The 13,731-nt window shown below is 33.1% G+C and overlaps 1 protein-coding gene across 8 annotated transcripts; it reads left to right on the plus strand.

The window, feature by feature from the left end:
* Window positions 1-4,633: 4,633 nt before the first annotated feature.
* On the plus strand, window positions 4,634-9,865 carry LOC106423701. Of its 8 annotated transcripts, none has more exons than XR_007327453.1 (9): window positions 4,635-4,962; window positions 5,058-5,143; window positions 5,588-8,395; window positions 8,499-8,580; window positions 8,661-8,779; window positions 8,871-8,978; window positions 9,179-9,230; window positions 9,319-9,471; window positions 9,548-9,865. XR_007327453.1 is itself a non-coding variant. In XM_022708518.2 (3 exons), the coding sequence occupies exons 1-3, from the start codon at window positions 9,087-9,089 to the stop codon at window positions 9,584-9,586; spliced, it is 336 nt and encodes a 111-aa protein (XP_022564239.1). In that variant the 5' UTR covers window positions 8,972-9,086; the 3' UTR covers window positions 9,587-9,865. The 8 variants fall into 8 exon arrangements, 1 of the variants encoding a protein (XP_022564239.1); XR_002660805.2 differs by having other exon boundaries at window positions 4,640-4,962; window positions 9,116-9,230; XR_007327452.1 differs by having other exon boundaries at window positions 5,030-5,143; window positions 8,661-8,978; window positions 9,116-9,230.
* The last annotated feature ends 3,866 nt before the right edge of the window (window positions 9,866-13,731 follow it).

Raw genomic sequence — 13,731 nt, forward strand, 5'->3', positions numbered from 1 at the left:
GAGAAGTCTTGTGCATCTACTCTTTTGCATCTCATAACTTTTCATCATCTCATTCATTCTTTCACATAATGACCTATTTATGTGCCACTGGTTTTACACCATTAGGTGTATGGACTACTTGTCAAAATACTCTCTCTTTCCAAGAGATTTAATCCCGCATCTATTGCTTATTTTCATCTTGGCCAATCATTTCTTTGTGTACACTTTTCAATATATGGTTTATGATCCTCATTCTCATCAACTGCTACATTGCATGCATAAATATTTAACGACGTCGATTTGATATCGGTTCCATATTGTTCAATACATGACATATCTATTTGAGATTTCTTTATTCTCAGGTACCTGAATTTCTTTCATGTCATGTTTTCTGTCTCTTCTTGAGATTCTTAATATTCCATTCCTCAATTTTGCCATTCTCATTCATGTTCCTTTTTTCGAGGATTATTATATTTGGAACCGATAGGTCTATCACGCTTCAGGTGATCTTTAGACTCATTAGCAGTTTGAAATTGTCCTTCTGGGACATCTATATTAACTGGAGCATTTACAGCTGGTACTTGTGACTTAATCACTTTCTTAGGATCAGTTAACGAGTCTGGCAACTCATATGTTAATCTTTGTAATAGAATTATCTCTATACATTCATTTTGGACTTCTATCCGCGCTCTTTAGTCCGAGGATCAATGATAATTCATTTCAACACGTTAATTCTCCAGCTGATTATTTTTCTTCCCCTAATGTTGGATAGACTAACTTTGAGTCTTTAAATAAATCTTGTAAAATCTTCTAGATTTTATCATAAGTGGAGATTATATCCAACATATTCATAACCTCCTTTGAGGTCCCATCTTTTATTGATGTGGTGGAGCAACTACAACTTATCCAAATTTTCTAGATGGGGATCTCTGGTTTCTGACCCAAAACCAATTTGATGGGGAGAGTTCTTAATTACGCTTTGACATTATGCGAATCAATGCTGCTGCATCTTACGTATAAACATTAGATACAATATGTTCATCATGTATCCTCACATGCATAAACTAATCATCAAAGGCTTGTAAATTCACCAGTATTACCAATTAGTCTCGCAAACATTAGGTTGCGGATCTATGACAAGGATACATGCGACCTTCTTGTCGATGCATTAATTATAAACATATGGTGGATGATCAGTCCACCAGTGGGTGATCAAGCCCAAAACATCTCCTTGTATAAATAGACTCAAAATCTTTTGATTGGTGAAAACCGTATTCTTATATTGCCTTATAAGCAAGCAGCATATAGAAGATCATTCGTAAGAATCTTCTGGTTCTTCAATGAATGTCTATATGATTATCTTTCGCATTATTAATAAACCGGGATGGCATAACCGGCTTGCCAAACATTACACGTTCAGTAAACTTCTGGTTTACTATTACATTTATCTCCATTTTCTAATCATTGTGTAGTACAATACAATAGTGCATTGGGTAATACTTGTGATTGAAAGTATTCAACATTTCCATTTACTTATTGTCTCAACATTGTTAGATGTAAAATCCCTTGGTTTTATTTTATAAATGACTCCTCAAGTCTATTTTCAGTATGAACATACTTCTGGGTGTTCCACTTACTAGGGATGTGAGATTCTCTAATTCTCCCCCTCGAGATGATAACACTACATTTTTATCAATCTCAGATAGAATCTCAACTGAAAATCAACAACATAACCAACTTAAGGTCATGTGTTATATCTTAGATCCTTTTGATCTTTGAGACTTTGGAAAGTATAAGTTTCGTTCCCATAGGCATACATGTATCTGCTCTTCTAGAGCTTCCAATAATCTTGATACTACAAGACATTGTACTCACAATAATTTTCTTTCATCTTTAGATGGTTAAATCATATCATTTCTTTTTATTACCATCTTTATTTTCTCAAATTCAAGTGAGAGTATGAGTTTTAAAAAGAAAATCTTTGGATCTTGACCTTACATTAATAGCTCATTGTTTTTCTGAGTCTCAAGGAGACAAGATACAAGTATAAACTTCTTTAATCTCTTTTGTCTGTTGGACAGTATTACTTGTTTGAATATGTATTCTCATCTTTGCACCATTAAAAGTTTCTTCGAAAAATTTTACTTTTAAGCTTAACATCCAACATAGTTGAAATATAATTATAAATTCAAGGTTTTGTAATCTTTAGATGCAAAATAAATAATGAGCTTTAGGTAATCGCATTCAGGTGATCGATCATACCTTTGGATTGTTTTCCAAAATTTATAGATTTTTTAAGATCAAGCTTTAAGCTTAAAACTCTCATATATATATATATATAATGGTAAGGAAATATAATAATGAAGTATTTCAAATTATAGAGATATAGTTTTTCTCATAAAAATTGTATTATATATTAGGAAGTAAATAATACTCCTATAATAATCATTATATGTACTAGTTTCCTATACTATTTAACAAAGTTTTAATTCAATCAATCAGTTTACTAATACTACATGTATCAGAATTTTATTAATCTTGTATTTAAAGTATGACAAATAAAAATTTACTTATCTTAATAAGGAGAAGGGCAACGGAGATCGGAGATCCAACCATTCATATTTTTTTCAGCTGTTTATAATCTCATATTATATCATCTCCTTTATAATAAGTAGATAATCCTGAAATACTATAAACTTGCTCATATAAATATGGCTATTATGTTAGTACACATCAATATTTCTACAAGAAATCAAATTTTATTAGAAATCTATATAATAATAAGAAAGTTCAGAATATAAATCATGACAGTATAAAATCAAAGTGTTATATAAACGAATCAATATCAATAATATAAAATTAATCATGCCATGAATTTAAAATATTAATCCAAGATGCTTAATTAACCGAGAAAAGCAACTAACATCAAATCAAACAATAAACTATTAGGAAGTATACGACCTATTCACTAAGCTGATGTCCCATATCAATTTTAGTTATCTGTTAAGTTCAACACGGTTATAAATCGTTTTCCAGCTTCCATGTTATAACAAGCGATATAAGAACAATAGACTTTGACCAAATCGATGAATGGCAAACCAAATAATAACCAATGAATATTGGTTGATATTCTCTAAACTATTATATTGCAACTTATGAATATGTGGTCTTACAAACAAATCAAATCAAACAAATTAAATATATACATACATGTCAATTGATTTTAACAAGCGAAGTGGGATATAATTTTTGACATGATAGTAAGTATAATACAAACATCATCACGGTTACCATAGCAAATAAATAAAGGATAGTATTACTTATCTCGAAGGTGTTAGGAGACAGAGAACTCGATCAGTAATAATGAGATAGATTGGAGACGGTAAATGTAGAAGAGTTATTCTTGGGTTCACCCCCTAGGGTGAACCTTTAGGTTCACCAACCAATAGAAAATTGTCATTTTAAATCTAGTATCTTTTAATTAAGGAAACCAAATAACTTGCAAATTATATTATTTTTTCAAAATAAAATTTAAAAACAAATAAAAATAATATATAAAAAACGAATTCAAAAAAAAAAAAATGTTGTCAACAAAACACTAAACCCTAAGCTTTAATACTAAACCCTAAACTCAAATCCTAAACCCTAAATCTTTGGGTAAACCCTAAATCCTTGGGTAAACCCCTAAACCCTTGGAAAAACACTAAACATGTTGTCAACAAAACACTAAACCCTAAACTCTAATCCTAAACCCTAAACCCTTGGGAAAACCTTAAACCCTTGGGTAAACCCTAAACCCTTGGGTAAACCCTAAACCCTTAGGTAAACCCTAAACCCTTGGAAAAACACTAAACATTTGGATAAATTCTAAATTATAAATCTTAAACACTAAACTCTAAATCTTAAAAATAAATATTTTTTTTTAAATAATATTTTTTTAGAACTATTGTTATTTTTATTTATTTAATTTTTTATTTTTTATTTTAAAAGCATAATATAATTTGGCAAGTTATTTTGTTTCCTTAATTAAAAGATACTAGATCTAAAATGACAACTTTTTATTGGTTGGTGAACCTAAAGATTCACCCTAGGGGGTGAACCCAAGAAAAAGTCAATGTAGAATGGGAATAGAGAATCATGAGTTACTCGTCGTCACAATTACGTTGATTTCATGTGGTCAGAGATAATAAAATTGGACGATAGGTTACGACGAGTACGTCTGGGTTTTTTGCCTAAACGGCTAGGGTTTCATGTATTTAGGTTTTGCTCAGGATTACGGTTTCGTGCTGATAACATCTTGTGAACAGAGTGAAAGAGGGAATTGATTGTTCTTATTCATAACATAATGTGTCCTTTATATATAGGGAATTACAAGATGTATAAACCGTCATAGATAAATAGAAAGATTACAAATCCTAAACCAATAAGGAAAATGAAATCCTAATCATACAAGGAAAAGGAAATCCTAATCATACAAGGAAAATGAAAACCATGAGAAAAGGAAAAGTCTAAACCGCCTTTGGTTATGGCATTCACTTAAACGGTTCATAACATTATTATATAAATATGTTATTTCTCTCCAGGTTGTGACACGTCGGACGCCAGGTCAGAAAGTCGGCTTCAGACGGCTCGACACATGTCATGTACACTGATCCGCAGCGTTTCATTAATTTTGGTCGGCTTATGGGCTTCGTTTTTACGGGCCTTATATTCTAAAAATTGGTCCAGCCCGAATCCAGTATGTCTAAGTTTAAACGTATTAACTGTCGTTTTGCAATTAGGGTTGAACCGTACTTCTCCGCCATTGGAGATCGAGGCTTAACCTGTGTTCCAAAAGCGAGCGTTTCATCTTCTTCCTTATCAATCCGCAGTGATACCGGTTACAGATTACCCCTCTTCAACTCTTTCTTAAATACATACCCATGATCTCTCTTGAATGCGACCTTAACTCGTGAAAGGCAGTGGAATTTCGACTATAAAAAGGTATGCTTGCATGCTATGAGAATCATCTCCTCCTTTCGTATTCCAAAACCAGTTATTTTATTTCCAGTATGGCTAATGCTCTTCCACCGTTCAAGTGCGGTTGCTCTGTTATTGGGAGGCCAGGAACATCTGACGCGGTGGCGAACTCATGGGAGTCGATATGTTGTTGCTTGATTCCCAGGTTTGCTATGTTCCTCTGCTTGAGTTCATAACTGCATTGACAGTGAGTTTCTGTTATTGATTTGGCGACGGAGCTCGAAAATATAGAGATTAAATTCTTCTTCTCGGTTTGAAAATCTTGAATCTGATGTCTTGGAAGTACAAGTAAGGAAGAGAGCAAAAGGTTGCCACACATTAAACATTGATCTATGATTGTCTTGCTCACTGAGTTCTTTGTGTATATTGAAATTCACAACTCACAAAAGAAGGGAGAAAAAAGTTGATATGCTTAAGGCTATGGAAGACCTGAAACTGTTGTTTGATCCTTGCGGTTGTTCTTTGTTCTGTTTACGTTTCCTTAGTTCTGGTCTTATCAATAACCTTATTGGAACTTGAATCTTTGTATGGATTAGTAAAAACCAGGCCTTTTTTTTTTCTGAAACATTTAATAATTGCTTTTATGTAGGTTGTAAAGAGAGATGAAGATGTGAAAGTGATTGTAGCGGTGTTGACGATTGGTTGCCTCCGTCACCAAAAGTTGTATTCGATGAAAGCAAAGAGTTAGGTGAAGAGTCTACCATTAAAGCTGTGAGGTAGTTTTGCATGTGTTGAGTATTTTTCCATCTATGTGCTTACCAGCTTCATATTAGAAGCCACGGTTTGAACACTGCTAGCTTTAATTTTTTAATGCTCGATGATATCATCCAAATAGTTTCTGTGTTATACTTTGATTCTTAAGTTTTGAATTGAAATATCCAATGTATTAGAAGCTATGATTTTGTATGTGTGTGCTTCTAATGTTTCTATTAGAAGCTACTATTTTTTACTCCAATGCTATATCTGTTCGTCGATTTCACTCATAAAGCGATTATTTAGGACACAGCTAACCGTTATTTTTTAATTCGTCCTTGATGACATCACCCAAAAGTCTCTATTATTACACTTTGACCTTAAGTTCGGAATTGAAATGTTCACTGTATGTGGAAGAAGATGAGCTCATGTCATTCACAAAAATTATAGTAGATGCGATGCAGGAAGCCAAGGTTTCTGCTAGCAACGAAGCTGAAATATCTCAAACATTCTCAGAGGCAGCTGCTGCTCAGGTGGATCTCAGATCATTAGAACTTTGACCACACACAAGCTTTTAGCCGTTCTAAAAATAATCATCTCGGACTAATTAACTCTTTCTTCTTATCATCTTTGGTTGATGATCTCTTCTTTCTCTTAGATGAATCGAATGATGCTGTTATTAAAATCAGATCCGCACAGCTTTCACCAAAGGCGTTGAACCGCCCTAAACGCGACAACCAAAACACTGATCGAAAACACAGTAGAGAAAGTTGGGGATGCGTTTGGAGATGCAGCAGAGTAGCTTACGGCTTCGGTCTCAAGTCCTCCTCCCTTCGTTGCACTCTTCACACTACAAATTTACGCAAAGACAATACATCTATTTTTTTTTTTGGGCAACGACAATACATCTATTTAAAATAACGTTTACATAATGTTCAAAAAAGTAACGTTTTTATATTATATAACTAGGGAAAGTGATGACTTTCAAAACTAAAACATGTATATTTGTTTTCTTACTTTTATATTTTGGTTACTTTGATCTATTAAGTTTACCAGGAATAGAATGAAGAACAAGAAATACAATTTATTTTGCTTACTTTAATCTATTAAGTTTACCAGAAATAGATAATTCATTCTTTTCAGTGTTCAAATATTCTTGCAGCTTGGAATCTACTGAAGTGGATGATCTAGAGAGGAGATTGACTTAGCTATGATGAATCTGAAAGATGAACCTACTTATTTGTAGGTATCACTCATCATGCATCAAATGAAAGCAGCTCCGTTGATTATTTTGAAAGTTGTGTTCTGTTAAATAGTGTAAGCAAAATATGTTTTAGATTTTTTTTCTTGTTTCTAAGAATGTTTTAGGTTCATGCCTCAAATGAAAGCAGCTCCGTCATATCATTTATGTATGTTTTATAAGTATTGTATTCTTCCTAATGATAGACAAAGTATTCAGATTTTTATCTGGATTTTAAGGCATTCCTATCGTCTAAATCACCGTTGTTAGTTAGAAACTTAGAATTCTGCAAGCTAAGGACTTAGCAAACATATTAGTGGTATTTACCATTTTATCATCTTCTTTAAAGCTTGATTTTTCTATATTATGTAATGCAGTGGCAAAATCAGGTATCTTCTGCAAAATCAGGTGATCACTATAAACTTGACCTTCTCTTGTGGTGGGTAAACTTGCATTTATTGTAATTAATCATAGTTCCACCAAAAAAATAAAAGAAATCAAAAATAATATAATCACTAATTATCCCTTGAAAACTAAACAATAATATTTGTTTTAAAAAGTCCTAACTATTTTGGATGATATGGTTTATTTGATAATTATAAAATATGTAAATCTCTAACCGTAAAAATAATAGGTAAATTTTACTTTTTACATAATTTGAAATAATATTGGATTTCAAAGAGAATGTAAAAAAAAAAGTACTAACAATATATAAAAGAGAAGAAAACGTATATGTGAATCTCAACCACAATTTTGAATAATGCTAGTATATAAAATAATTATAAAATAAAAATGAAATTTCTTTATTAGCTAGATAAACATATGATTTCCAATAAAATAACAAAACTAAATAACAAATATATTTAAAATTATTTTCAAGTTGAGAATAAATTAAATATTGTTTTTTCTTACTTTAGTCTTATATATAATGAGACACTTTTGCCTCTCCTGGAGCTATCCAGGTATGCATTTCATAAAGAATGTAGGGTCCACTTAATATCCGGTTAACTTCGAATTGGTTTAGCGTTAGGTTTAATAAATCAATAAAACTTTGCGTTTTGTGCTAGGGATTCATTGTTATCTTCCTTGCAAAACACAATTTGGCCGTCTCCGCTTTTCAAAATCTGTCTCCTCTCATCTCTTCACCTCCCCTGTCGTTATCTCTTCCCCCCCCCCCCCCCCATATGGTTCAATGTATTTCTTTCTGTTCGGCCATGATTGTTATTCCCATTAATTCGAGTATGTATGTCGATGTTTCCGTTTCCTGCATCTCGAATCTTATATATAATGGGGTTGAGAGTAGGTTGGATGTTCAGAACCATTTTGAGTTTATCATTTTATTGAGCGTAGAAAGATTTTCGAAAATGTCTTCCTCCGATGCTGTCTTTTTGCAATTAGCCTTCGACGCTCTCTGCCTCGGTTGATCCGCCCAGTTCGGTGTCGCTCATCCCAAAATATTTGGAGGTTTGTTAACTGTAAACTTAGCCATCATACTGAAGAATTTTTGTCCGTTTATATATTTATAAAAAATAACATCTTCGTCTACAAAACACTCATCATACTGCAGGTAACCTGTACCTCAACTCCACACCAGCAAAGGAGTTTTATTTCGACCCCAGCCTTCAAGCCATCTCAGAGTTCACAGCCAGGTATAAACTCTTTAGGTGTTTCTGTTGAACCAAAATTTTAATGTTCTGGTAGTTCATCATATTATACCATCTGGTTCCAGCTTATAAGGCCCAATAGGTGAAGCTTTCCCTTGTATCGATACCAAAGAAGGGATAAAAAATGAAGGAAGTTGTCTCAATAGGAGATCCAAAAAAGTTCATTTCCAATTCTGACGAGCATGTAATATTCCTCGAACCAAGAAAGTTGTAAAAAAAGAAAAATATGATTTAGCACAGAATTATTAAATAGTTAATATGCTGCCTTGGTAAAGACACATGAAGCTGATTTTATCTGCAAAGCTTGGATTGTTGAGGTCCTGCAACAAAATGTTGGTCTTTCGTTTCTTGCACTGGCTGCAGCAGGAAGCTTGACAAATCTGGTACCTCTCTCTGTTGCAACCATTGTGTTAATCTCAACATCACCAGAGTTATAAAATAAGAATTTTACTATTTATAAATGTGTATGATTATAGACTCTTCCTAACATTATGATCTCTTATGTCACCCTTTATTCCAGGTACTGTATTGAATTGTTAGTTGATGATGGGAATGATAATGCCACTTTCGTATTGTTTGACAGAGAGATGCTTAGACTGACTAAGCAAGATGCAGCTGGTCTAACTCTAGATGAGGTTTGTGATTTTCTGTTCACAACATCTGATGCTCGCATCCACTTATCACAGACGTACTTTATTTCCCTAAACTTGGCTTTACCTGCAGATGAATGGTGGTCACGGCAACGAACTCCCACAATGCCTACAAGAACTTGATGGAAAAGATTTTGTTTTCCAGATTCGTGTGACACTATTCAATTTCACCCCATGCTACTGCACTTTCACAGTTTCTGCAATCGTTGACCACATCAACCCCGAGGTATTAGAACATATATTTTTACAAAACGTTATCATCTAACTCATATTATAATAACATAAGTGAAACTGTTTGGCAGACTTTCAACACCAATGAAGAACAATATGTTCAAGTGTAAGGTGGTGGACCATATGCATATGCCAGCAACCAAGTTAGAGATGAAGGGGATGGACCAAATCAATCATGTATTGATGGAAAAGAGAGTAGCCGTAAACGCCCCCGTGAGTGAAATTAGCAAGCTGTGACACTGTCAACCCACCTCTGCTTTTGTTTCTATACATTTTCCTTTAGTGCTTTGCAATTTCTATTTCTCACTTTCCAAGCATTTTTCTGTTTCCACGTTTTTGTTCTTTAAAGCACTTATGGTTTTAATAGTTTAAAAAGGGTTGGCATAATTTTTTTAAGTTGGTGCAATTAACATAATAATATCTATTTCAAAGGATATATGAACGTACATGATTCAGACATTCAGTTAGTTAGACAAGTAAGGAGTCTGGAAATTCTTAGGAAAAACAAATGAGTTGGGAATAAAAATGCTCTGACTAACAAAACGTTAATCAACAGAGCTCGAACAACAGGAACCCTAAATTACGTTCATGATGCCTGCAAACCTTAACGAAACTCAAAAAAAAAAAACAGAAAAAAAATTAACTCTTACTAATGATGTACGTTTCATAAAAAATATATGGAAAAACAGGCAAGTAGATTAAGATATGCTTCAATCATGCAATTCATATAGAGTTATAAATATAAAGTTCTCATCCCAACAAATTAGCGGAAAATAAACCGAAATTCACTCCAAATTAGTTTTCATCCACCTCCGTTGGTGCCAGAAACACGTCTACAGATGACGTGAAAGCAGGTGGACGTTTACACCCCGGTGAATGAGAGTTTTCTTTATATTCATGTTTTTCTCCAAAGCCATTTACGGCAACTTACCTCATTCGAGGTGAACATTTTTAATTATTAACTAGAACTTTTTTTTTATCTTATATAAATGGTAATATATATTTATAAAATTTATATGTATTAAATAATTGTTTAATATATTTCTAAACCCATAAATTTTAAAATTTATTGTGAATAATTTTGTTTTATTTTTTGATCCGTCAATTATTATACCCATATTTTAAAATATAATCCGTGTGTTGGTGTAAATGTATTTTTTATGGATAAAAAATTTAGGTAAAATAAAAATGTTGTCTATGGTTATATTTGATTTATACGATCAAATGATCGAATATATATTAATTATAATTTTGTGTGTTTTATATGATGTATTTTTTATAACATTTTCTATGTTTTTTTAGACATAGTTAATATACCAAAATAAAAAATAACTAGTCCGTATAATGAACATTTTGTTATATTTTTGGTATTGATTAAGTGTAATTTATTATTTAGCTTGATTATAGGAAGTATTCCTTAAATAAGTAGGACATAATTTGTTGTATTTCATTTTAGAAAAATGCATTCATTAAACTATAAAAGATAAGAATACTAAAAAGTAGGTAAATTTATTACTTCAGTGGCATTGAGATGTAAATAAATTAAAAAACTAAGAGTTAATTTATAAGTGTACTTCTATTTTAACAAGATAAGACAGTTAAAAAAGGTTGACTTAATATTTAGTATGGTGGTGACAAACAAAACAGAACATGCTATGTACATCATACACCATAGCGAAGGTCAACATGAAGTATATAAGATATACGGTCCCTTCGCATTAGCTCTCTTCATTTGAATTTCCATTTAAATAGAATTCCAAACATTATACATATGCAGTAATATGAATTTAGACATGACTTATCTTTTTCTTATACATCTCTTCTGATATCACTACATCTATACGAACCAAAACAATTGACTACACCTCCTTTAGCAATTTAAACTACGACAACACGTGTATCTTTGACATCTCCGCACTTGCGCGGGGCTCCGCCCCTAAGATTCGTTAACATGGAGTCCAGGTAGAAGAAAAAATATTAAATATAACACTAAAGATTTTTTTTTTTTTTGTCATCTGATGGATTATTATTCAACTTCAACACGAATTACACCAAGACAGTACACTAAGCCAGCAAAAGACAGATCCTTTCTGGAGCCAACAGCCAACATAGTAATGCATTACTACCTCGAGACAAAGATTCTAGAAAGCAACTAACAGTACATAAACTTGGAGGAAACAAGATCACTGATAACTTATGGAGCTAGAACAAAAATCCATAAAGTGAAGCAAAGCGAAAGGGCAGCCAGGATGAACGAAAAAGCGTTGAAGGTCGAATTTATTGGGGTGATAGAACAGCTCCAAGAGATGATCCACCATTGGACCACGAGCAAACGTCACTCAAACACAAACTCCACCTGAGGAAGTCATGAGAAAACGGATCTCCACCCGAGCAGCTGATTAGGAAGACGGTTGACAATCAAACTACTCAGACCAAACGCAATTGAGCCAAAAGCTCCACAGTCCCTTACCAAAGAATCCGAAGAACCCGTCGTTTTAAACCAAGGAACAACATGACACCACAATATCACAGCTTCACCATGAATCATTCCAACCATTAACTCAAGGGTCGAGCACCACCTTACCGAAGACGGAGATGACGCCACCGAGGGCAGATAACGAAACCTTAGAGCACAGCTGGGAAACCCAAACCGAAAACACTAAGAGCCACCAAACGACACTGCCTCACGACCACCGAACACCATATAGATACATAAATCTTGTTTAACAACCAAAGCTTAACCACTTAACTAAAGCTTATATGACCTTCGACAAGGACAGCCAGGGACCGAAGAATGGAAAGTCGAGAATGCTGACCCATCGCAAACCCACCTGAAGAGTCTCACCAAATCCGATGGAAGAAGTAGCTACCCACATCAGAGCCGGTTAAGTACTGCGCCGCGCACCAGAAAACAGATTCGAAACTGGAAGAACACCCCAAGCATAGCGAAAAGGTAAAGCAAACCCGACCCTAATTCTCCGAAAGACCACCCCAATCCATCAAAGCTTCAAATCACAAAGCAACCCAGACACATAATCTAAAGACAACACACTTACACACAAACAAACAAACTTAACATCTGAGAATGGTTTCAAGAGGGAGAAACAAAGCCATGCATAACCTTCGGCCTTCAACAGCATCAGAAACTGCCGGATAAGCTCACGATTATCGCACCAAAACCGACAAGCCCAAGACTTAAAAGATTCTCCATCCAATCAATAGCCGAACAAGATTCAACACCATAGACGTAGGATCCCTCCGAAACCAGATCTGAAACCAAACTAAAATCGGTGACAAGTTCCCGAAATCAAAGCAAGAGAGACATAAAGGGAGTAGAAACAGGGCCGCTCCCGGTGGCGGTGAGAAGCACCAACCACCGGAGCAGGAGGGGAGAAATTTTTTTATTAACTTTTTGGCGGTTGAGTCGACTAGGGTTCGTCGCTATTTCTCTCTGTTTTTTTTATTAACTTTTTGAACACCAAAGATTTTTTTGTCACATGTTTTATTAGCGATTTTTTTAAATGTGTACAAGTTTTATTATCCATCCAAAGTTTTTTTTATCCATCCAAAGTTAATACCACATAATTTAATGGGTTAATTTTTGAACTAACCAAGTTCTTAATAATCATGAACAATATAACATATATTATTGGAAAATGAAGTGAGTAACTAAAATCACTGTTTTTGCATTTTTATATCCTTCACACTATAAACATAAATTTGTTATACTATTTGACTATTATTATGATTTCTTAATATAGTATATATACATAATATTACTATAAAATATATGATTATATATTGATAATTTTTAAAATAAAAATGTTTATTTCGAAAAAGTAAAAATTAAATACTATAATAAAAACACACATAAATTAATTTAATAAAATTATTTTAAGTAAAAGATTGCAGAATAAAATAAAACTATCTTGAAATCCCATAAAAATGTTTTCAATATATATAATAAAAATACAATACAAAGCCCAATTTTGAACACCAACTTAAATTATGGTTTTTATATTTCACAATGAAATTGAAAAATATAATATATGTGATTATTTATATAATTGTACGTACAAAATATTATTAATTATAAGATTACTTATTTGATGGTACATATAAAATACGATTGATTATATGATAACAAATATTTTTGTAACCTATGATGACACATATATGATATATAATAGTGATTAGGGTTGAACGTTCGGGTTCGTTTTCGGGTCTGTTTGGGATTTCGTGTTCGGTTCAGATC

The sequence above is a fragment of the Brassica napus genome, chromosome C8, assembly GCF_020379485.1.
Source record: "Brassica napus cultivar Da-Ae chromosome C8, Da-Ae, whole genome shotgun sequence".
NCBI classification, from domain to species: domain Eukaryota; kingdom Viridiplantae; phylum Streptophyta; class Magnoliopsida; order Brassicales; family Brassicaceae; genus Brassica; species Brassica napus.